We start from the raw sequence: 25544 nt of genomic DNA, 5'->3' as shown, positions 1-25544 counted from the left end.
CATGGTGGAATACCATACGTGCCCTGTATTGCACAATACTTGTTCTTATTGTACACAGCCTTTATATAATGGATTAAGTATGGATTCTGCTTTAGATAAACCTCTTTCAGAGAGACATTTGTTACACTGCAAACTGCAACTGCAGCTAACAATGCTAACTAGCAGGTAAACCAATAGTGACTGATACCTGTCGGACAGTCAATTCACTTGACTATTCTCACAGCAGCAAATCGCTATGAGCTGACCTCTAATTGTTTTAAGGTTTATAATTCAATATCAAGAATCCTGCTAACACCAGGCATGCTAAAATGCTAACACCAGGCATGTTCACTGGCAAGAATTTAAGGCAGATTCACTGCCCATAAATGGCCAACTCAACTGAGCGGTCACACATGCTTTTCGGGGCAACGCAGAGATACATTTTATTGTCATGTTTCTGCCATTCAACAAAAATATAAGTTTTAGGGGGTGTGGAACATGAAATTTTGTCTTTTTGTGTCTTGCATCAAATGAAAGTAAGCTTTCTCATCTTTCAGTGTTATCCTGTACTGCATTTCCACCCAGTGAATATAATCGCATGTTACAGCAATCCGACCTCAAAATAAGGTCTATCATGTGGTTACAATGCCTGTTAAATGGTTAAGAAATAAAGATAATATCAAGAAATCAACCAATTAACAACCAATTAACAACCAATTACCACTACCTCTTGAAAGTTGTAAGGTTGTGTCTCCATGGTCATTGTCAGTCCATAAGTAGTTGGACAGCGCCATGACTTTTAACTGTTTTGGCTGTGTAATGAACCACTGTACAGGAACCAACGCAATGGTTATAAACTGTGTACAATCTGTAGCACTAATTTGAGGTTATGTTTGATGACGATGCATTGACTGTAAAAATCTCAGGCCAATGATAAGTGGACACCTGTCTGTTTATAATTTTCTTGGCCAGTTGTGTGTTGGTCCATTATTATTTCATGAGTAAGAAAGCTATTAAAGGGTCTAAGTGTCCTTTTTGAAGTCACATTCGAATTTGGACTTTATTACTGTGTCTCGACAACAGGACCAAAGTGTCAGAGCCAGCAAAGCAGATCATCCCCATGCTAAAATAATTAGAGTAAATCAATCAGAGACATGGCTCCAAAAGTCTGAGAACACTTGTGAATGTGCTTCTGTTATTCATTCTCTTTCAACTGAATACAATGTTGAGGTGGCATTTTATTTTGAGTGGTCCTTTTAGATGAAATAAACACTCCACAGACTCAGTAACACATCATCAACAAAATATTGATGATGTAGCAGCAGTAAAGCATCTGAATAAAACGGCTTGAATAAAATGTGTGTAGAATCTGTGGTATGCAGTTGTTTTTCACTTTATTTAGATGTTGACCTGAGAAGTCACTGGATGTGTAACAGGTATGAAACACCATCTCAACAAGCTGTTGACATGCTGCTCACAACACTGTATAACTGGATTTAACTGAATTAGGTTTTGATTAAGGTCAGAATTAGGGCCAGGGCAAAGGTTAGGATAATGCTTTGGCTTGAAGTTTAGGGTTAGGTCTTTGGTTGAGGTTAAGGTAAGGATTTTGGTCTGGATTGGACCAGGGCAAAGGTTAGGATAATGCTTTGGCTTGAGGTTTAGGGTTAGGTCTTTGGTTGAGGTTAAGGTAAGGATTTTGGTCTGGATTGGGCCAGGACAAAGGTTAGGATAATGCGTTGGCTTGAGGTTTAGGGTTAGGTCTTTGGTTGAGGTTAAGGTAAGGATTTTGGTCAGGATTAGGGTCAGGGTTTGAGATAAATTTTGGGGTTGAGATTAGAGTTAGATTTTGATTAGGAGTAGAGTTATGGTTAGGTATTGGGTTGAGATTAAGCTTTAGATTCAGGTTGGGATTAGGGCTTGGGTTAGGTTTTGGATTCAATTCAGTTCAATTTCATTGTATTTATATAGGGCTTTTTACAACATCTTCAAAAAACAGCGTAATCCTTACTTGACTGGATTGACAGGACATGCAACCATGCATTGGAAAAGAAATGAAGCATAGTAATTTTTTGTGTCTGGAGAGCTTATAAAAACCCACTATAATAAAATGGTAAATGTGGAACAATTCCTTTTTCTGCTTCATAGACCAATAGTTGCATAACCTTCTTTCATTCAGTAAAATTGCCTTCTTTCAGGAAAGACCCTAAATCAAAGATAACCCTAGTCTAGTCCAATATACCTTTGGCTCACATCACTAAAACACACTGGAACATTTAAATACAATGGATACAAAGTATTCAACCCCCTTAAAAGTCATCAGATGTATTTAATTACAAGTAACACATTGACATTTTGGTTGTAATCATAAATCATTAGAAATTTTAGCCCCGGATGGGAAAAGCCTGTGAAATAAGCTCACACACAAAAAATGTTGGATCAGATGGTGAAATGGAAGCTGTACCACTCAGAAGCAAGACACGGTTGTCCTTCAAAACTCAGCATTAGAGCAAAAACAATTGTAAGGAAAGCCAACAGAGAGGTTAGCAATTACTTGCTGAGGTCTTGTAAAGGCCAATGTCTCGAATGGTCAGATGTGTTGTGGCGGCACAAGGGGAGCCTACTGAATATTAGACAGATTGTATTAATGTTTTGTCATACATGGATAGATTAATTTTTCTAAGTATTGTAGAATCAACTCACAGATATTTTCCATGATGTAAAATAAGAGTCTATTTCTATGTTTTCTCCATCATGTCCAAGATCAGCAAATCTTTGTCTTTGTGTGCCTAAAGTTTAAACCCTGCAGTGGAAACACCTGGAATTAAATTAGGATTAATTATAATTGGTGAAGGAACAGTCCTTTAAGGTGACGAAAAGCCCCTCCGTGCCCTTAGTGTATTTTGCTAGTTCAGACCATGCCATCAGCATATGATGATATGCAAGGAGACTAAAAAGAGCAGAGTGAACTAGTTCAGATGGCTTCTGTTTGTGGTAGGAAGGCTGTCCCCCATCTCTGGTAAGACTGGTGAGGTGGAGGGTTGTAAAAACCTTTGTCATGGACACGTGGACATGGTATTTATAGGACATTAAATTGGGAGGAGCTTTAGGCATGTTCCTCCTCCCAAAATGTTTATTTCATAACATACTTCACTGTAATAGAGGTGACACTGCAATAATCTCCAATAACAAACCTGAATTTAGCATTGTGTACTTTAGGATAGTCATTTAATAGTCTTTTTTTATTTCAAATCTGATGTACTGGATGATCATCACATTGAAAATTGTATCCCTGGATCATCCTTAATTTGCCCTGCCATCTCCTTCACCAACATCAGCTCCTAATGGAATTGCCCTGACATCAATAAATGGCTGTCTCACACTTATCACAATGTCACTTTCTCAGCCCATGCATTGGGTTTAATGCAAGGGCACAGATCCTCTCCTTTTTTGTGGCTCATGAAGGCAAAATGGATCCACTCGTCTCCAAAGACATCCCTTGAGTCTTGAGTCATCACACACTCTGAGACTCAGTTCTGAGACTGACCAAATGACGTCAGAAGTCCATGATTTACTCATTCCTCACTTCCCATCCTACTGAAAATTGACCCTCACACTCCACACACACACACACACACACACACACACACACACACACACACACACATACACACATACACATATTTATTAACAGCCCCCTGAGCCCTAGAACTTCTGTCACCAGTAATACAGTTTATAGTGCCAGGTATTGTAAAAATAGAGCCAGGGCTGTGAGTCGAATTGGATTCTATTCATTCGATAAGGAACATTCAATTTAGGCTTGGCTGGAGTCTAACCATGAGCTTGCATAGAGCAAACATTTAAATAAAGTGGCAGGGAGAGAAGAAAAAAACATTGGTAGCTAGATTCAATGACCCCAAAATAACAGGATTCGGTAGATCATAGAGAAGTCGCAGATATGTGCTTTGAGAAATTGCGACTGATTTGTTTGGCCAATGATGAACATAATGCATCTGCTCATAGTACACAGATGTAATAAATGAGGATCAAATGCTTTGTTTTTGTAGCATCCCAGCATGAAGCTTCTGATATGGCTAGATTAGTGATGTTTCATGCAAAAAAAGGATGTTCTCTGTTCTCTGTGAATAAATAGCTTCTAACAGCATCACAGGGGGAATTTAAGTGCCTCTTGTATTGTATTTCTTGCGTCATTCCGCCTCTACAGCCGCCTTTTCTGCTCTGCTTCATTCGGTGCAACAAGTGACCTACTCCATGCTACAGAGTACTCAAGGATCAGGCCGTTGTCATGGAAATGCCTTATTCTGCTTTCTATCTTGTCTGTAGAACTGGAGGACCTCAGGGTTTGGGCTTAATCATGTAAAGCCTGTAATGCTGACAATCATGAAAACATATAGAGGACCGCTTTTCACTTTTTCTTTTTTTTTTTTGGTTTGGTTATTGCCAGCACCTTGGTTAGCGCTCCTAGGCTTATCTGTGGCGTTTTCTGGGGATATAATGCATGAGACACCTAAGGCCGAATACTGTGTCTGCTGTTAGTGACTTAAGTGCTGTCTTGTTTTTTATGACAACTCCCATACTGAGTTTAATTTACTGATTTAATTTGAACTCTGGCATAGCTGATGGTGCTGAGAGTTGAGGGAGATACCTGGAGAGTGCTGATATCTGGCTGCTTCTAAATCGAAACACATTAATGTTTGAAACCCTCAATAAATCACGCACAGGAGACTGAAACCCATGGATCGGTTAAGTGCTGTGGACAACTAGTGCCCCCACCTGTCAAAAACAAGCCACTGAGGCCTTGGATGTAAGGCAGTGAAAGACAAGAGTGGATTTATTAGGTTGTGAAGGTTGGGTTAATCCAGGGGGAGTCACTCGAGCAAAGACACTCGAAATGCTGTGGTGGCTTTAGTTGGCTGCCAGGGTCTGGTCCACCCAGGCGCGAAGCTCAGTCACACGGGCGTACACGGCAGGAGTGGTGGTGGAACAAGTGCTACTACCCCAGGACACGATACCCACCAGGGTCCACACATTGTTTTTCTGACACACCAGAGGACCACCGGAGTCACCCTGCAGAAAGAGCACGGGGGCGAGAAGGGGAATCAGAGTCAAGGGCAAATAAAATTGACATGTTAATGCTCCTGCAGCTTAATGCTTAATAGGTGCCAGATTGAAACTACTATGTCAAAGAACAACAAGAAACTCTAGATTTTAAGATCCAGATGTTCTGGGCAGGTTTGGATCAATTAAAAGGAACCCCAGTGTGATTGCTCTGTAGCCCCTGTTGTGCACCAGCTATGCAGCCTGAAACCTCCAGCGCAGGTGGATCTCAGCTCGCTTCCAAACAAACTGTAGTGTAGTTTGAAGGTTGAACGAAACACGACCAAGCACTTCTAAATGTACCAACCATTAAATGAGTCATCATCTCCACTGCAGTCTCCAGCAGTCTCTATTCCTCTGGGAAGGCTGGTCTGTTTCTACACTAGATGGTGGAACATTGCATTGAGCTCCAAGACAATTAGCGAGGGAATGATTAGTCCCCCCCAATGCATCCCAAAGGTATTAAATGGTGTCCCATCACTCCAGAGAACACAATACCACTTGGCACTCCAGTTGGCTGAAAATAAATGCTAAACTGCTTGCACACCAGAAGTGGAGTGCTGTTATTGTTGGGAGCCAGACTAACATATGTGCTGACCTCACTGGTGTGCTTATGTCTGAATGCAATCAAATCCTCACAGCACCTTTTCAAGAGTTTTTCAGCTTTTATGGAAATGGACACTCTCAATTTGATTGCAAAGTGTGGGTGAAGCAGGTGTCTGGATGCTTCTGTACATCAACAGTACCTACAAAATGCTGCACCTGGAGTATTCTAAAGATCTAATAAACTTTAGATATGGTGAGCTATGGTGAGTTTTTGCAGCAGCAGTATTGCTGAAAGTGCTGAAGTCATGCAGGATTTATGCAGTCTGATATCGAGTTATAACCTAGGGAACCCCTGAAGAACCCCTGAGGCATCGGTGCCGATGCGATCTTTCTAGCTGAAGGAGACATTTATTACTTTTTATTTCCTGTTTATTGTAGTTCATTACTCTTTGAAATACAACTGTTAAGAGTGTAAACTCAACAACACTTTAAGGTTTATAAGATGTGCTTTTGACTGTCATTTATCCCTCTGTAAAAAAAGCTAATTTTGGGGCTGTTGACTATGTATATTAATAACCACTGCTCTCAAAGGCTGTCTCTGAAGAAGAAGTGAGACAGGGGATATGGATTTGTACGGTGGCAAAAAAAACAACAAAAAAAAAACTTTAGACTTGTTTGAGCTAAAATACCAAATATGGTCACTAAATCATAGGCATGAGCCATGATGAATTACACAGTGAAGTTTGACACACACACACACACACACACTTTGCAAAGCAGCTTTTATCCAACATTATAGACAAGACAACCATATTCACCATTTGTGTTGGACACAGATGGAATTTGGCCTCCGTCTTTAACCCAGCCATGCAGTGAACACTCATATACACACCAGTGATCAAACCCACACACACAGTGACAATGAGCACACATGCCCGGAGCGGTGGGCTGCCCGGAGCAGTGGGCTGCCCAGAGAAATGGGCAGCCTTTGCTGCGGTGTCCAGGGAGTTGAGAGGGTAAAGGGTCTTGCTCAAGGGCAGCTTGCCCGAGCCTGGGTATCGAACCCACCACACTGTCATTAATAGGTTGGTGCTCTAACTGCTGAACACTAACAGCTGTCAACTAAACTGAAGTTGCCACTAGCACAGTGCTAAGCTCCACGCTAAGTGAAGGCTGGAGAATCTAATTCCTGAGTTCCCACAAAGTCCACAAAGCAATAAATGTATTACATTTTTTGTTATAAAATATTATTAAATATTAGCTCAGCTGTTATTATTAGCTAATGCTTAACAAAGAATCACTTAGCTAGCGCAGCTAACAATTACATTGCCATCAAAAACAAACTTTTTTCCACTCAGCTCTCCTGTTCTTTGAGCATGGTGCACAAACTCAGGTGAGGGGGTCTAATTCTGAAGTATTCCACCGTGATTTAGGAAGAGGAGCCAAATCCACACAGTGTGCTTTCACGGTTTTGTGCTGGAAGGCACTTCAGATATGCCCAAGCATAAGATATTTCCTTTAAGGAAGAACAAAGCAAAAGAGAGAGTGAAAGAGAAAGGAATCAGCAGATGCAGGTTTTCTCACCATGCAAGAAGATGCACCGTCAGCACCAGCACAGATCATGACATCAGTGATGTTGGATCCCCAGTAGTTCTTGCAGTTGTCGTTAGACAGCAGGGGCAGTGCAACCTGCTGCAGCTTGTCAGGGGTAAACAGAGCTAAGAAGAGAAATACGATGGAGACGCTAAATTAAGAAAATATAAAAAGGAAGACTGTATGTATATCTATACACGGTTATTGTAGAACCTGATGTGCTGTGGGGCAAGTGTGTCATGATTTAGATATTGTCGCTGTCCAATGAAAAAGACATATCTCCAAAATGGCAACTTTAAATAGCAACGTTACCCCTATTAATTTTCAATGGAAGTCAATGTAAATATATTTAAATTTGTAAATTAAATAGCGTTGGATAATTTCTATTGCTTAATTCATCCAGAATTCTTCACACAGTGTACAGAGCGGCTACAGGGTTCAATCGATAGAGAAAACTAAAAACGGACAAAAACGGACAGCAGCAATATGCAATTTACATAGGACTAACTAGTCACACAGTCAATCACAGTGTTCTATTGCTGGAAATGGAATTGGACTGGAACATGTGTAAACCAGAGTTTAGAGCTTTCTCAAAATATCAGTACATTTGGTCATTTGGTGATATTTTCATATTATATTTGTCACTTTGAAATTAATTAAAATATAGAACAGGATGAAACTTTCCAAACTATCAAGGTCCAATAGTAGGAGTTAAAGGGCACACAAATTGTAATTGGCATGTAATTGTAGGTGGGCCGATTGTTATAAATACCAGATGCGGTTGTAAGTTAATACAAGTTTAACCCTTTGCCTCACCATTATAGCGTGTCAGGCCCCATCCGCTGGTCACACATTTCAGGCCGGGGGCGAACACGTCGTTGCTTTCAGCCAGACAGACAGGGGAAACGTTGCTCTCAATGGAGGCTGGGGAAGCCAGCTTGATCAGAGCAATGTCATTGTTAATGGTTTGGGGGTTCCAGTTGGGATGAGTAAACACCTAGAAGGAGAATTCAACAGAATTCAGTTCAGTAAGTTAGCTTTTTCATTTAAATCCTACATCCTACATTTCAAAAATGGATCCCTTACTCAGATGTTCAATTATAGATGCATCATGGATGCTCACCTGACATTTAACTGAATAGGTATAAGTTAAATGTAAATGACTGTCTATTTAAATGTAACCCTGCACTTAACCTCAACTTATATTAACTTTACCCTTCCTAAACCTAACCCAAACCCTAACTTAAACCTAAACCTTAAATTGAACCCTAACCCTTTAAAGGTTAAGGTTAAGGTTAGGGTTATGAGACAGTTACAATGGCATCTACAATGGACCATCCAAGTAAAGTGTTATGTCAAAAACAGCAAGGATTCATTTTTTACATCACCATTTTCCAGACTCTCTTTCTCCCTTAAAACTAAAAGGCTGTTACTGTAAAGTGTGATATATGTAAATGACATCTTTTGTAGTTGGCTTCCATATTTATTTGTGTATATACATACAAACACAAAAAATATGAATTTATTTAATTACAAAAACAAACATTTAAACATACTTTAAATGGCCCCTTTACTTAGAAAAGCACACCCTTAACATAACAAAACTACACCTTGTTGAACTGCCAACTTGCCACTGGAATAAATGTACAATATTTTTTATGAAGACTCAGAGGCTGGCTACGGTAAGGCAGTACAGTAAAGTTACTTTGCTATGTATGAACCCTTATTTAATATTTAATTTACCCTTATTTAAAAGCTACTGAATCTATAATGCCTCTGTTAAGGTACATTTTGGAGTTACCAAATCCCACCTTGGTCACTCTCAGGGTCTGGATTTTCTCTCCGCTCTTGGCTTTGTTATGCTCACCAAGGATCACACGATGGCTAGTTCTGCAAATTCATCAAGGAAATGAATCTTGACATATCATTAAGATTAACCAAGCATGGGTTTGATGCATCGTTTTCAGCCACAGGTCAAATGTATTCTACTTTTCTATTAAGTAAACACGCGCAAAATGTACCTGACATTGCAGTGAGCAGCAGTCACGACCCAGTTCTCATTGATCAGGGAGCCTCCGCAGAAGTGGAAGCCAGTGAAGTCCTGTAATTTGCAAAGAAAAGACCTATTAGTCAGGAAAACGTTAAGGAGCATTTGAATTACAGAAATTATTTTTTGTTGCTATGCTGTGTGACCGAGAGGGGCGTAGCAACATTCACTTGTTCTTGAGGCATTGTTTACTACTCATATTCTTACTTGAGTAGGGGTTTGAGCAACTGTACTCACTGATCAGTATCCCGCAAAATGTGTAGCAATGAAGATCTGAGCAGGCTTGAGCAATGCTGGCGTTACAATGAGTGAATGAGAGTGTAGAAGTGAGTTAGGCTAAAGCATCATACCTGCAGAGAGACCTGCCAGGGCCATGAGTGGGGCACTGCCTCCTCGCCGTTGACAATACGAGCATAGCCAGTCACCACAGGGGGGATGGCAGGGACACCACAGCCTGGAATAAAGCGAGAGAGAGATTCATATACTTTTTAGCATGCTAACACAGCTCTGCTGTTGAGATGTATTGGCGATTGTGAAAAAATGGCTTCTCTATTGAATTTTTGATCCCTGAGGAGTTTTTGGTGGTTTGTTAGTTTGAAACTGTGGAGGAACTTCCTTAAAAGCTTTGAGTAACCTTTTTCTTCTAAAATCCTTTTCTTAATGGTTCCTCAAAGCACCTAAAAAGAATTCGCCACAGTTATTAATTGAGGAGGCTCCTAAATGTTATCAAGGATCTTATGCTTTCAGTAGAGCAACTCGGATAAACCAAGTAAACCGTTTTTTATGAAATACCTATTTGGAGTGAACTAATCTAGCTGTGAGCTGATGTTCTGCATCAGAAAACAGAAGGACAATGCAGAAACTAAGCACTCACCGTAAGCTGCGCTTACAAAGGCGAGGCAAGACACCAACCAGAGAAAAGCCATGTTTGTTAATCTGACAGCACTGACAGACAGCAGTAGGCTGTTTTTAACCTCTCTCTGTGACCCTGCTCTTACCAATGAGCTGCTCAACACTCCAACACGCCACCCAAAAAGAAAATTCAAACCCTGGGAACCAACATCGACTGTTTGTCACCTGTAGTCAGTCTGCTAATTCTCACCACTCTACCTGACCAGTGACCTGTTTTAGAGCTACTATCACACTCTGACCTTCAGAGATAGTACAGGAAGGAGACATGATTAGAGAATACAGTGCAATGTGAATGACTGGCTCTCCCGTGTTGCCATAATTGTGATTAGGCCTTGCAGGCCTGCCATGGTGTAGTGCTTAAAATGGCATGTAAAATGATTACTTTTGGACAGTGGGTGTAAAATTATGAAAAAAAAAGGTTACACCACTTGACATACTCTGCTTTTGTTTTTCGATGATTTATTTAGTTTTGCATTACAAGAGCAAGTTTTCTAAAACATCCTACCATGGAGTTTGGTGTTAGTAGTGGTATTAACAGTTGGTAGTAGTAGTAGTGGTCATGGCCATGGTAAAAGTGATAAAAATAAGGACTTAATGCAATACAAATGTGTGGTTTTCCTGTGTAGCAATTTTTATCATTAGTGCATACTACAGAAATAAAAACCCATGTAAATTAGTTTACATTTTTTTACATTGAATTTACATGATATACAGTACAGTATATCTTTACTGCCATTGTCATTGCATGTTTTTTCTATAATCCTTTCATGATTTTCATCTGTCCATTCAACATCCCCCATACCCGAATAAGCTCTCCAGAGAACATGTATTTTGGCTCCAATTCAAGGCAAACTTACATACGTGTGACACAGCGCAGCTAGTGTGGAACAATTTGTTTTCAACAGGTGCTCTAATTTCATTGTGCTTCTGATAAAGCTGTTCCCTCCCTTCAACCCCAAATCCTGCAGATGAACTTTGTCACATATACAAGTGTTGAATTAAACTGCTAACAAAATTAAAATGTTTTGGGCTACGTTAACTACTGTATTTCACCCACAACAACACCTTTCCCAAAAGAATTATATTTAATGCTGTGTCTTTTTTCAATTACACTTTGCTAAACATTGTAAGATGGTTCTGGGAGCCTATGCAGTTTAATCAGTGTAGTTTAGATGTTTGGAGTTGAAGATTCTGCTTTAATCTCTTAAGCTCCCTGGAGCCACTAGTTCTGGCCATTCCCCCCGCTGTTATTTCTTAGGAATAACTCAACCAGTTTGCATTGCTTCGCATATAGTTTCTGAATAGTAATTCTTAGGATGTAATAAAAGTCACAGAGCATAAGGAGTCAACTGGATGGGACCAGATATGTCTTAGCTAATTTCCTGATAAAGATGGAATTTAAAGCACTTTTAAAAAATAGTTAAAAAAATAGCTATTTATTAGCACAGCCATGTGTAATCATCACACAAAAAGCTACATTTCTACACCAGGACAAACAGAAAGCAGATTATATATACTGTACATAATCTGTATATACAGTATATATATATTATACTATACTATATACTATACTATATACTATATATATATAAATGAAATAAAAGTGGTCTGAGAATAGATCCTTGTGGGATACCAGTAGAGCATTTATGATTAGGAACTTGAATACAAATCATACCACTTAAGGCAATTGACTAAACCATTAAAGGAAAATAGTTTAATAAAAAGTATTTTATGTTTTACCATATCAAAGGCTTTTCTAAGGACAGGAAGAAACAGCCCGTACAGTACCACCATCATCCATCACTGATTTAATCTTTTTCCAGAAAGAAGCAGGTAGCAGTCTCTGTGACGTGATGAGCTGTAAATCCAAATTGCATTGGATGCAGGGTGACATTACTATTTTTCAAATAAGAGACTATCAGCTCTGACACCCACTTCTTCAGTACCTTGGATACAACAGACAGAATGTTAATAGGCCTACAGTTACTGATAAACTGGGGCTCGCCTGTCTTAAAAATTGATGATAGAACAGCAACAGTGCTATTATTGTTGCTATTATATCTTTTTAAAAGTAATTGTTTTGCTGAGCTACTGGGATTAACAGATTAGCTTCTTATTATGTTCCCAGGTGTGTTTAGTATTGCCTTTAGTCTCACAAATAATAATAATAGAAATGTTTACTCTGGCCTTTCTCAGTTATTAATACAATTATGGCATAACATTATAGATTTCTATTGATCATTTTACAGTTTAGACTTTAGGGACTTTTTGCCACATGACCCATCTCTTCCATAAATCAGTGAAACATTCATTCCTGGGAACGCTTTATAAACTTTTGGGCCATGCATTGAATTTTGCCAAGAAAATATTTATGCTGCTGTCTTCCTCTACTTTCTGCTTCCTATACTTCCTGCTACTTTCTGATATTAATTACTTCCAATTTTTATGATTTATTGCTGTTTGAAGTTTTAGGAATTCTGAGGTAGTAAGAGGGTTTAGTGGTTATCTTACATCTGTTATTTGAATGCTTTCTAGTAAATAATTTAAGATAATCATAATAAAGTACATAAAGTACATACATGGAGATTTCATCATATGCACCATACTTTGGAAGTTGGGAGTGTGAATGTGTGTCGAATACTGAATACAACGCCGTCGCTCTTTCCAATTGCTGCAGTGATCAAGCACTCCCAGGAGCAGCAGCATGCAGGTATGATTTCTGATCAAAATTACAGTGAAATTTACATTTAAATGAGTGAAATATTTATTCCATACTGATTTCTTTTGACTTATCTTCCTAGTTCATGTTGGGAAGTATTAAATAAATACAATAAGGTTCCTCTGTTATTAATGCTTGTTTCTAAAATGAAATGGCCAGACATATCTATTTTTCTCATTTTTACCACGCCCCAAATCTCCTCCTCCTGGCCCTAAAACCTTTATATACCCCTACTTCTTACTTTAACTGTGTTGAACAAAAGTCACACCCAGGACCGGCTGCACTCTCAGACCGCCTCCAAGCCGACCCGTACCTCCAAGTTTAAAATATTCCCACCTTCCCGTTCCTTCTCAGGGAGTGGTCTGCACTGACAAAGAAACTAGATATTAATAACTAAAATGTAAGTAAAGTATATTTAACAGGTATTTATATTACAGTATTTATTATAATTGGGAAATACTGGAGTGTGAGGTACAACCCCGACATTATTTTTCTTCAGCTTATGTAAAACTAAAAGACCTTTTAATGATGTCAGTAGTCAACTGCTGTTAGCTGTCCTGTCACAAACACTGACTCTGAACACTAGGTGGCATAATTAGAAACAAGAACATTATATCTGCCAGTATCAAACAGTATGTCTGTTTTTTCACAGTAAATGACAGTTTTGATTTATAGTATATTATACTATAATTTATCTTTAATATAAAAGAAATCTCCCCACAAATGTGTAAAACAAAACTTTTTTATAAACAACTTTAAAGTTAATTTAACAAAATTATAATATAAATGATTTACTTTATTTTAGGTGACCCATGTATCATAAGAGGTTCACACACTCAGTGGAGGTTCTAGATCATTTTAACCAGGGCGGGGAGGTTAGGTGGGGTTGGGGGCCAGGCTGGGGCCATCTTAGAAGGGCCAATTACTTTTTACTTTATTGTGCATTGTGGACAATAAGATACAAAATCATCATTCATATATAATTTAACATCATATTTACTCAGTTTTCAGCAACATTTTTCTGTATTAATTTCTATGTTCTATTCTCATGTTTCATACAGTGAGCCCAACCAATCACAATGAGGGAAACTCCTTCAATCCTTCCTAAACAGGTCTTTTTTAAAATGATGTAAAGAAATAAAAATCATATTTTTACATTTTTCTTAAGAAACAAACAATGTACTGTTCATCAGGTGATAAATAAAATGCAACAAATAATAATAATAATAATAATAATAATAATAATAACAACAGCAAAAGCAACATTGGAGACAAAAAGACCTTCTGAGCATTATCATATATAGTTTCTGCAACAAAAAAAAAAATCACAGCCCTGCCCCAACTTCTGCTATATGCTTTATCTTGAACTCCAGACAAATGAATTACACTGTCAATATTTAAAATTCCTTCATGAATGCCCTTCTCAGCCATGTTAGTCAACTTTAGTCAACTTTCTGTGCCTCAATTTCATGAAATGTTTTGTGAAATGAAATTCTGCCCAGTGTTTCTAAAACCCACACACACATTCTTGTTCCTCATAAACCATACACACTATATGTCCAAATGTTGGTGGACGCCCCTTGTAATAAACGCATTCACATACATTAAACGCAACCCATGGATACCCCTAGCACACACACACTAGGCAGTGGAACTGTGTTCTCTGACATGATGGTGCTACATCCAATACTTCTGGGATGAGTTGGGGAGTTGGGGATGAGGTGAGGTGGTGATTGCAATAAATTCCTTGCAGCAATGTTTCAAAAGCTAGTAGACAGCCTTCCCTGCACAGTAGAGACAGTTACTCCAGCAAAACAATAAATACTTTTTGTAAAGTGTACAGTATAGTGTCCCAATACTTTTTTCCATATAGAGCCATGAAGTGTGTGTACATATATATGAATTCTGAAGCATTTCTATTGGTCATCTCATTATAATATTTGATACAATATAGATGACAACTGGCAATGACAACTTTTCAGGTGTAACCCTAAATATAATCTTATCCTCATTAACAAAATGTTTTTTCCAGGACCCTGTTTATCAAGTCAATACATTTGTGTCCTGAAAATGCTTGCAAATGAACACACACACACACACACACACACACACAATGCATACACCACAATATGCAAATGAAGGGTTTTGATTTGAATAAAAGAAGGTCGCTCCTTTGTGATTTACTGAAGCCAGAATCATGGCTGTCCTGTGGGTGCTGTCCTGCCTTGCCTTCATTAGCACAGCCTATGGCAACATATCACTCTCTTCTTTGTGCTTTTGTTGCAATAATGAGCAAACTTAATAGAAGCATCAGTTAAAGCAAAGCTCTGTGCCTGGAAGACTTTCTCTGGCACAAACTTTGAAATGATGTCTTTGTTCCCAGGCTGCAGCTTTCTTGCACCTCCTTCTGGTCTCTAGTGGCTGCTCCAGGGTGGTGAACTATGAGAAGGCAGTGGCCCTGGCAGGTGTCTCTGTGGAATAAACAAAGTTTTCATATGCAGTTAGCATATCTGCTAATTACTTTCAAAATTAGGGACAGCATTGCACAACCTGAGACAGACCTTTTTATTTTTCAAGTACCTTTTAAGTGCTTTTGGTCTTCTTGTGTTTCCATAGTGACATCATCTGCACATTTTGACAGCAATTGGAAGGATTCACTGTATGTCTAAATGTTTGTGGACAGCCTTTAAGCCTTTTAAGACAGCTACTTCAGGTTGCACCTATTGCTGACAGATGTACAGATGTGCACACACACAGCTTGCCTAGTCCCTGTAGAGAAGTACTGCCAATATAATAGGCCTCTCATGAGCAGATGAACATTAACCTATTGAAACCATGCCTAATACCAGCTGTGGGCTAGAGGGGTACAAATCCCCAACACTGAGCTATCCAATACTTTTGGGATGAGTTGGGATGAGTTGAGGATGAGGTGGGTCAAATCACCACACTATTGCTCCACAATCTAGTTAAAAGCCTTACCTGGACAGGAGATAAAGTTACTCTAACAAAATCAGAAAAAAACACTTTTATTATGCATGATTTCTGAAAAACAACAACAGGTGTCCCAATACTTTTGTCCATAAAGGGTATTTCTCAGGATTCAGCTTGAATACACCCTGTTTTTGTAAGTAAAAAGCAACCTCTGAACATCTGTGGTTCTATGCTTAGCATGTATGCAACATATGGGTGCATTTTTTTCTCCTCCTAGCACTTTAACATGACACAGAAGCATGAGATCTTATTCACAAGTCTTTATCAGCTTGAATCAGTTTGAAGTCTTGGGATCCTGACAGCATATTATTTCCTCTAGTACTGAGGACATTCAGAACATGCATTTAGGCAAGATGTTCCCAGTAACTATCAACAACTGGGATGTCTGTCCTATATGCTTTTCTTTTTTGCTGTCAATTAACTAGCATCCCCTGTCCAGCTGAACTCCCATGTGTCTTTTGTGTTTTTACTAAGACCACCAACAGTTTCTTTGGTGACATTAAGTAGGGGGCCTAACCAGACACAATGGAAATTATCAAGGTTTCTATCATTAGGTCTAACACCAATTCTGACCTTTTTAGTGGGCGAACAACAGTAGAACAAACATTAAGCAATGAAACAGAATGCAATTATAAAGTATTTTTAAAGGAGTGTTATGTAAAAAAATGAGAATTTGTATTTCTTGCTCCTGGGTTCACCCCATGGTCAGAAAGTGGAATTTACACAATGAGTCACCTCTCAAGAAGGACACACTTACACATATTTCTGGACTTTTGAGCGATAAAGAACTGTCACTAAACATGAGAAAGCATGTAAACTGACATGGTAGAGTAATATTGTAGGATTTTACACAAATGTGACTTATTATGGAGTGTTGACAATTTTTGTAAGAATCTTGCCTGATTCTCCCTGTTTGTCATCACACTGATTCTGAAGCTTTTTTAAGATACAAAAAAGCTTCATACTATAGCTAAATAAAATAGCTAAATAAAAGCTAAATAAAAGATATGTGACTATGGTTGGGGGCAAAAATGCCCAGATTCTTCAACAGCCATACCAGATTTGGTTGCTCTCCTCTCTGTGTGATATGTGGTAGCTAGCTGAAGAAATGGTAAAACCAAATGACTAGGGTTAGCTTTTACCCTGGCATTGAAACCCACTCATTCTGAAGCAAACTTTTCCCTGGCTTTCCCACTTTTAAGCTCCCCTGACCGTGCTTTGTCCGGGCAGGTAGATGGCACTGTCTCCACTCATCACTCTTTCTCATCATTGGAGACACATGTTAAGTCTTTACCCTCATAATGTTGAGAGCTTTTCTAGGGTGAGTAATTTGGCAGTACCAAATTGGGAGAAAAAAGAAAAGAAATACGCTGCCGGCACATTTTACTGTTTCACCAGCTTTGAGTAGGGCTGTCACTATTGGGCTGAAACTGGAAGTTGTGTATTTGTGTATATTGCCATCGTAGGAATAAATACCTTGTATCTTCAAAATGGTAACTTTACAGGAGCAATTTCCTTAATGTAACTTATGTTAGTCGACTTACTATATCATTTTGACACATTTTAAATAATATTTTTAAATTCTGTGAAAAAAAATGCTGGTTTCTAGTTTTAATCTTCATCAACAATTGTTTTTTCTTTCTATACAGAAATATAGATTTTTATATATCTCGTTTGGTAAAGGCCAGAGAACACAGTTGTGACAGACTGAATATTACACAGCATGATTAATAGTTCTTTCCTTTATCAGATGTTACATACATAAATATGCATAACACATAGTCTTGTTATCACACCGCCCCCTCCTTTGCTCTCACAGTCAGTACCGTAGGTCATAATCAGCATCTTCTGATTAAGCATATCTTACTTCTCTTTAGATCTGTTCTGCCCTGGAAAACAACAACAACAACAACAACAACAACACATGGGCATTGAGAAGTGTCTCACTTCTTTACAGCAGAATTAGAGCTGTTTTTTCTACACTTAATTGATTCCTTCTCCATTGTGTACAGACCCCACTTACCCACCCTACTGCCCGCTGTAGTCTAGTCAGTGTTCTGGAGTTTGTTTATATCAGGATTGTGTTTTACCTGCAGTAGACTGCTTTTCTGATTATTTGACTGGGCTGTTTTATTCTCTCTCTTAAGGCTATTAAACAAGGAGCCCAGCACACGTACCCTGTCTGAAAGAGCCATTTATTACTCCTGATCTTATCATTTAATGTGGATCCAGGGGACTCCAGTTGTGGAGCCTGGAATGAGCTACTTCCAGTTTGGAGAGTTTGGGCTTATTTTTTGTTGTTAGTGAATTTTCTACAATCATATGGAGAACACCACTGCAGACTTAAGGAGGGGAGGCTGGCCCACTATGTAAGATCTAATGGCAATATTATAGTGCGCCCCCCAAAGCTATGCCTGAATCAGTTATCTGATCCAGGTGCACCAAGCATAGCAGCGCTCCAACACTCTCCCCATTGCTGACAAGAGACATTTGCCTAGCCGTCCAGCTTTCAGCTCTCCAATGGCTTTAAGATCAGCACTAAGTTGTAAGCATTGTGAGTTGCAGCAAGGCTTATTAGGGACAGAGTTAGACAAGAGGCAGGGACCAGGTAAAACCAGCCAATTGTAGGCTGTATTTGGTCAGTTCCCAAGAAGCTGCAGTTACAAACAGATTGTTTCATCAAATGAATGGAATAATCCTGTTAAACATGGGCTCATATGAGGAACATATGAAGAACCTCTCACCCAGTCATTTCTGGGTGAGAGGTTCTTCATATGTTCATATGTTCTTCATAAGTGATAACAGCATTAGCATTGCTTCCAGGACAGCACGGTCACCCTGATTCAACGCCTGAATCAGTGTTTGAGGTTCACAGTGTTTTCTAGAAGGCTATACCTTGGGACACTGAGAGAAGCAGATGCCAGCAGCTAGTCATTTTTGGGGCATTAGGATGACATTAACATAATAATGCTGGTATCCTCAGTGCCATCCAGTCTTAAACTCCCTTTTGTCTGCCTGCATTCAAATCCCTTTGGTTTCTCACCAACATATCACTTTTGATGCCTGTAAAAGTGCAACAGAAGTTTGCAGGAAAAATATGGTCTGTGGAATTTAGGGAGTTCCCTAAATGCCCTCCAGTGTAGGCAGGCTTCCAACTCACCCGGCCAAGCAGTGTATAGATGCCTCAGATGCCTGAGAAGAGATATGATTTCTGTTTTCATTTTGAAGCAAATCCTCAGCAGCTTGAGAAACAAAAATTGGTCTTTTTTTTTTTTTTTGCAAATATCCCCACTAGCTCACTTCTGTTGTCAGGTTCTGCTACTGCTTTCAAGCAGATATTGAGCTAAAAGGACAAAGATTTCTGTCAAAGGTGAAGAACCTTAGATAATAGTTGTCTAAGTAAGCAGGGCTGCCAACTCTTGTGCAATTTGCTCTAATCTCACACTTTCATGCCACACTTGCCATTTCTCATTCATTTTAACGCCTCCTCGTTCGCCTCTGGGTGAATTTAGCTACAGCTGCAGCTACGGATTTCACAGATTAAACACATTAAAAACACTCTGGGGTGGGAACGATGGCCTTTTAAAGGAGTGCACCCCCTTGGCTCAGCCAGCCAACTGCATGATAGATAGACACTACCACTCACTCTCAGTGCCTGTGGAAGTGCAAGTTTTCGGGAAAAATAAGGTCACTTGTCTCCCTCATGGGAGGTCACTTTCTTTACTGGACATTGTATGTGCCCCCTCTCAGCAGCAGAGATGCAGGCTATAGAAGCAATACAAGCTAAAAGTGCAATAACCCGTGGCATTCGGGGGTCCCTGAATGCCCCCAGTGTTGGTTAGCTGTGCCAGTGCAGATAGTCTAAATGATCAGGCAACAATCAGAAATATCAAACATGACATAAGGTGTTCATTAAGTTCGCCTTAATAATGCCAGAACTCAGCAGGGAACAAGTGGCGATGAACGCTGCAAACGAAACAAATCTGCCAGTGGTGTATTTCATAATGTCTCATACACACCAATACACAGACACAGACACTACATGGAATTTTTGCATTACTGTAGCTGACCTAACCCTAATCTCAACCCTAACCATAAGCATACTGATCTTAAAACTAACTCTAACCTAAACCTAACCCTAACCATGTCTTTACCTCACCCTAGCTTTAACCATAACCATACTGAACCTAAATGTAAACCTAACCTAAACCTAACCCTAACCTTAACTCTAATTTTAACAGTAACCACACTGAGCCTAATTTAACTCTAACCTAAACCTAACCCTACCTTTCAGCCTAATTTAAATCATACCACACTAAGCCTAAACCTAACGTTACCTTAACCCTGGCTTTAACCATAACCATACTGAGCATTAAAGTAACCCTAACCTAAACCTAACACTAACTTTAACAAAAACCATACTGAGTCTAAATTTAACCCTAACCTAAAACTAACCCTAACCCTTTAAACATAACGCCACTAACCTAAACCTAACGTTAACCTTAACCCTGGCTTTAACCATAACCATACTGAGCATTAAAGTAACCCTAACCTAAACCTAACCCTAACTTTAACAAGAACCATACTTAGTCTAAATTTAACCCTAACCTAAAACTAACCCTAACCCTTTAAACATAACGCCACTAACCTAAACCTAACTGCAACCTAATTTTGGTCAATATTTGAAATTCCTTCACGAATGCCTCACCCAGCCGTGTTTAATATTAGTCATGATTCTTGTTTTTTATGTAAGCTATCTCATTTACTGGATGTGTCAATGTGGAAGATTACAAATACTAAGGCTGAACATGTGAGAGGTACACACACACACACACACACACACACACACATACACTGAGATATGCAAATAGGAAGGAACAGACTTTAGTATAAGAGGATCAGACTTTTGGGACTTCCTCAAGCTGGAAATATGGCTGTCCTGTGGGTGCTGTCCTGCCTTGCCTTCTTTAGCGCAGCCTGTGGTAAGATATTACTCTCTCCTTTTATGCTTTTGTTCTGATTTGAGCAAACTTAATAGAAAAGCAGAGCTTCATGTCGGGAAGACTTTCTCTGACACAAACTGTGATAAAAATGCCTTCGGTCAGTGATTGGATTGTGCTTTCCTTTTTCAGGCTGTGGTGTTCCTACAATCCCTCCGGTCATCACTAACTACACCAGAATTGTGAACGGTGAGAACGCAGTGCCCCATTCCTGGCCTTGGCAGGTGTCTCTGCAGGTGCTTTCCACAGCCTTTTAATACTTTCCAAAAAAATATGCTATAATTTTATGTTGGCATGTCTACTATAATATTATTAGCAATATAATGGCACACATTGTAATACTGTACGGAGAAATAATGTCAAACAAATGTTTTCCTTCTGTCTGAAATGCAGGATAGCAATGGTTTTCACTTCTGTGGTGGCTCCCTAATCAATGAGTCATGGGTTGTGACTGCGGCTCACTGCAATGTGAGGTAGGTTTACATTCATGAGTATAATTTTAAAACTGTACAGCTAACAGTTTTAAACTTTATAGTTAAAAAAAGAAAGAATACTTTAATCCTTAACAGGTATTGTAACTACATGGTAGGCCTTTTTTGTCTGTGTAAACCCATCTCAGCAAAACCCATTTTCGGCTGTTTAACCTTTTTCCCCTATTGAATGGAGTGTGTAATGCTGATTATGTCCACTGGGTGGCAATGGCTTGAATGGATATCACTGTCTGAAAGCTAAAACAAAATGGAAATGTATTGTGTTGTGTGACAGATACTTACTTTCATGCTACAGAGAAAGTAAAGTAAGAAAAATAATTATCAAAAAGTTTGTGTGACCGCTCAGTTGAGTTGCCCAGTTGGGGTAAACAGAATTGAACATAAACATTAGCTCAGTATAAACACTGCACGAGGTCATATTGCCAATTTCCTTGCTAGACTGAGCTGTATCAAGTGTTTTAACTTTAGATTGGCAGATTTTTAAAACTATCTATCTATCTTTTTATTTAATAATATATGAGCTAGTACTCATTATTTCTGTTCTAGCCATTATAGCTAAACCTTACTCTGAAAAATGTACATACTGCGCACTGTGAAATAGCTACAACTATATAGATCAAATGGACAGACATAATTGTCCATGTTTTATTGTGCACAGTGACATATTCTGTAATGCCTACAATTATCCTAACTGGGCAAGTCAACCAGCTGGTTGACTTGTGTATCCACTTTCTGAATAGGTCATCTGGGAAAAAAAATGCTAAATGAGGATCCAGGAACACTATTTTACCAATGAATATTTTTTGCAAATGTTTAGTGTGACTGTTGTGTCATGATAGTCAGAAATTATTAATTCATAATAGACAAGTCATGATATTAGTCATTATGAGATAACATTGCTTTTCACAAGTCCATTCCACACTTACATCAACTCCAAAAATAGAATAAGTGTGGCTATATTTCTAGGAAACATACTGATGGGTGTAAGGTTTCTCTTCCTAATCCCATAACATGACACAGAGGCATGATGTCCTATTCTGCATTGTCTTTATCATCTTCAGGAAGACCCATAGAGTAATCCTGGGAGAGCATGATCAGTCTTCAGATTCTGAGCCCATCCAGATCATGCATGTTGACAAGGTATACATTCCAGTAACAGCTGCACTGGTTGTATTTTAAACTAAACACATTTAAATATTTGCATGTATGCTATGCTTATTCCATGATTAGTGGCATATGGTAACAGATAAGGCTGGGAAGTTGGATGTATACTCTTTGGTTAAGCACCACGTCTGTATGTCTATGTCTTTAACATCACGCGGGTAAACATTCCTCTTTCCTGGTTTAGGTTTTTAAGCACCCCAACTTCAAAGACTTAAACAACGACATCCTTCTGATCAAGCTTGCCTCACCTGCCAAGCTGAATGATCATGTGTCACCTGTATGCGTGGCTGAAACCAGCGACAACTTCGCTGGTGGCATGAAGTGTGTGACCACCGGATGGGGCCTGACCAAGCACAATGGTACCTTCTCACCTGTGTTTTAAACTTCTGGTACACATCCTAAGGCTGGCTTTACATGGTGAAATGGTTAGACAACTAGTTGCACACTGTGATTTGCATATAACATGATATCTAAAGGAACTTGGCAGCTGCATGAGGCATTTGAAAACAATGGCACTTATTACATTAATTTACTTCATGAATTAGCCACATTAGCAGTCTGTATTTTTTGATGCATCATATCATTATTAAGTTATCTGCCATATTTGCCTTTACTATTAGGGGTGTAAACCAATGCCATTATCTGTATCTGCATTTGCATTTGTTTGGAAAACAAAATGATCAAATCTGCATTCGGATTTAAACCTGAAGAGGACGAGACATACCCAGCCAACATACTTATGTGGGGTTCCCATGGGTGAAACGTGGGCTAGATGGTTTTCAGGTGGGCATGGGCTCTGATTGAGTTGGTACATGAGTTTTTACTGGGACCCAGGTGGGCTTCCCCACTGCCTTAATCTCTGCCTTAATCTCACATGGGTCCCATCTAGGCTCAGTATGCAGTGTACAAACTATATATATATATATATATATGCACTTTTATGCAAAGTGCATAAAGTCACCAACGTATTGCTAACCTGCTGTTAGAGCTGCAAAAGGGCACAGACTCCAAATGAATGTCTATGGATCTTTGGATTTAGAACGTAATGTCTCCTGAATGTAAAGCTCCTATAGTTGGGATGTGTATGTAGTATTTAGGTCAGGCTACTGAAACCGCATCTGATCCAGTAGCCATGCGGATCCTGTAGCTTGTCAGCTTTGCTAAGGCCACTTATGTGTTTACGGTTCTTCATCACATTTGTGACTTCTGTCTAATCTATGTGTGATACATCTTTGATACCAATGTTTAAATCACCATCATAGCTGTACTTGATCATATGCTCATAATGGCTGTACAACATGACTGTACCTGACCCCTCACTCATCCCCAAATCATCCTAGAAGCACTGCAAGTGTTTCATCTTTTGCATCCAAAGGAATTCCAGCCTTCTGAATAGTGTAGTGACAAGAGTACAGCAGTCCAAAGTTAATGTTATTAAAAAAACTAATTTCAAACTTTCTTTGATGTTTTTACTGTTACAGCTCCTGATATCCCAGCTGTACTGCAGCAGGCCACTCTGCCCCTGCTGACCAATGATGACTGCAAGCATCACTGGGGCTCCTATATCACTGAGCAAATGATCTGTGCTGGAGGTGCTGGAACCTCCTCATGCATGGTACAGGCATTACACAACTTTCAGAATCCCAAAAACTGTCACACTGCTCACACTACCTTTGGTTCCATGAAGGAGCATGCTTGTAATAGAGATGTATGAGTGTGAAAACCCATATGAAGGTCTAGAAAACCATTGCTTTATGCAAAAGGTTCTTCACACTCATATGTCTCTATATTAAAATGGCTCCACAGAACATATTGTCCCTGGATTTTAATGATCATTGGCTTCACCATACAAAAACAAGCTAGTGCTCTTTAACAGGCTCATTCACATCTTTGTCTTTCAGTAGCCTCTGCAAGACCACTGGCCACTCCACTAGTGGAATGAAAATCAACTTACATTTCTGTACTGGATATAACATAGTTTTTCTTCTGTTAACATTTAAAACAATTAGCACTACAGCCTCACCCTTCCTAATAGCCTTTCTAAACATCTACATGTACAATGTGTTTCAGGGTGACTCTGGTGGTCCTCTAGTGTGTCAAAAGGGTGAATCATGGACTCTAGTTGGTATCGTGTCCTGGGGCAGTGGCAACTGCTCTCCCGCCATTCCCGCAGTGTATGCCCGCATTACGCAGCTTCGTGCCTGGATGGACCAAACTATGGCTGCTGCCACAACACAGATAGTTTTAATATAAGAAGTAAATAGACACTGATAGTGTTAGGTTCCTTATGCATGTTTCTGTGTTGATGTATTTTTATTTGAAATTCTATCAATTAAAGATCAGCACATCATGATAATTTGGTTACAAATGCTTTATGCAACAAATGATCATTTATGTTTTTGTACTTGAGCAATAAATTAGGTGTTATGATTTAAACTGTTGTCTGACTTTATTATTGAGCTGTGTGGAGGTATTTTAATTACAAATGGAAGCAATTGGTATAGATTGGTCTATGGTTGCTAAACAATGAAAGTAAGAACCTCTGAAAAAAGCTCTTAAAACTGTTGTTTTTATTGTGTCTAGAAAGGTTTACCTTGTTTCCAAAGGACAGTTTACAATGTCTAATAAAATGGCCAAATATAAATATAAATATACAAATTATGTGTGTATGGGAAAGCTGCAGGTGTCAACTGGGAAGCAAAGACAGGTGACCAGGCAAAGTTAAGGATTTTGCTGAATGCACACACATATTGTGAAATGCATGACCTTTCAAGTCTTGCAGCTCCAAAGATAAAACTTACTCATAGTCACTTCATGACTGTTCATAACTGTAGCACCGAACTGGGCACCTATCTCAAATACATACTCCCATTTTAAAATACATACAGTACATTTCATATACACATTCTCAATGCCATTAAATGAATGAAATGTACAGTATGTCCAATTTATTAATCAAATGAAGACTTGTGAATTTGAACGTA

The 25544-nt window shown here is 39.0% G+C and overlaps 2 protein-coding genes across 2 annotated transcripts; one reads left to right on the top strand and one right to left on the bottom strand.

Annotated features, from left to right (window-relative positions):
* Positions 1 to 4803: 4803 nt before the first annotated feature.
* On the bottom strand, positions 4804 to 10272 carry ctrb.3 (chymotrypsinogen B, tandem duplicate 3). Its single transcript, XM_072670989.1, has 7 exons — positions 10158 to 10272; positions 9634 to 9737; positions 9258 to 9337; positions 9048 to 9126; positions 8053 to 8233; positions 7228 to 7361; positions 4804 to 5067 (listed from the first exon to the last, which is right to left on the bottom strand). Exons 1-7 carry the CDS (start codon positions 10207 to 10209, stop codon positions 4906 to 4908), a joined length of 792 nt encoding a protein of 263 aa, XP_072527090.1. The 5' UTR covers positions 10210 to 10272; the 3' UTR covers positions 4804 to 4905.
* A 10563-nt stretch (positions 10273 to 20835) lies between these two features.
* On the top strand, positions 20836 to 24813 carry LOC140548018 (chymotrypsin A-like). Its single transcript, XM_072671367.1, has 7 exons — positions 20836 to 20887; positions 21038 to 21141; positions 21299 to 21378; positions 22458 to 22536; positions 22745 to 22919; positions 24042 to 24175; positions 24631 to 24813. The coding sequence occupies exons 1-7, from the start codon at positions 20836 to 20838 to the stop codon at positions 24811 to 24813; spliced, it is 807 nt and encodes a 268-aa protein (XP_072527468.1).
* Positions 24814 to 25544: the final 731 nt, after the last annotated feature.

This window comes from Salminus brasiliensis, chromosome 25 (assembly GCF_030463535.1).
Source record: "Salminus brasiliensis chromosome 25, fSalBra1.hap2, whole genome shotgun sequence".
Lineage (NCBI taxonomy): Eukaryota > Metazoa > Chordata > Actinopteri > Characiformes > Bryconidae > Salminus > Salminus brasiliensis.
The sequence above is the reverse complement of the archived record's forward strand: the minus strand, read 5'-3'. Positions and strand labels throughout refer to the sequence as shown.

What these genes read in the sequence shown, in the direction of transcription:
- ctrb.3 (XM_072670989.1), bottom strand. Translation starts at nt 10,209, where the DNA reads ATGGCTTTTCTCTGGTTGGTGTCTTGCCTCGCCTTTGTAAGCGCAGCT. An exon ending in CCTGGCAGGTCTCTCTGCAG is followed by an intron (nt 9,338 to 9,633) that starts GTATGATGCTTT and finishes TGCAAATTACAG; the next exon opens with GACTTCACTGGCTTCCACTT. An exon ending in ACGGTGCATCTTCTTGCATG is followed by an intron (nt 5,068 to 7,227) that starts GTGAGAAAACCT and finishes CTCTTTCTGCAG; the next exon opens with GGTGACTCCGGTGGTCCTCT.
- LOC140548018 (XM_072671367.1), top strand. Translation starts at nt 20,836, where the DNA reads ATGGCTGTCCTGTGGGTGCTGTCCTGCCTTGCCTTCTTTAGCGCAGCC. An exon ending in AGATCATGCATGTTGACAAG is followed by an intron (nt 22,537 to 22,744) that starts GTATACATTCCA and finishes TTCCTGGTTTAG; the next exon opens with GTTTTTAAGCACCCCAACTT. An exon ending in CTGGAACCTCCTCATGCATG is followed by an intron (nt 24,176 to 24,630) that starts GTACAGGCATTA and finishes AATGTGTTTCAG; the next exon opens with GGTGACTCTGGTGGTCCTCT.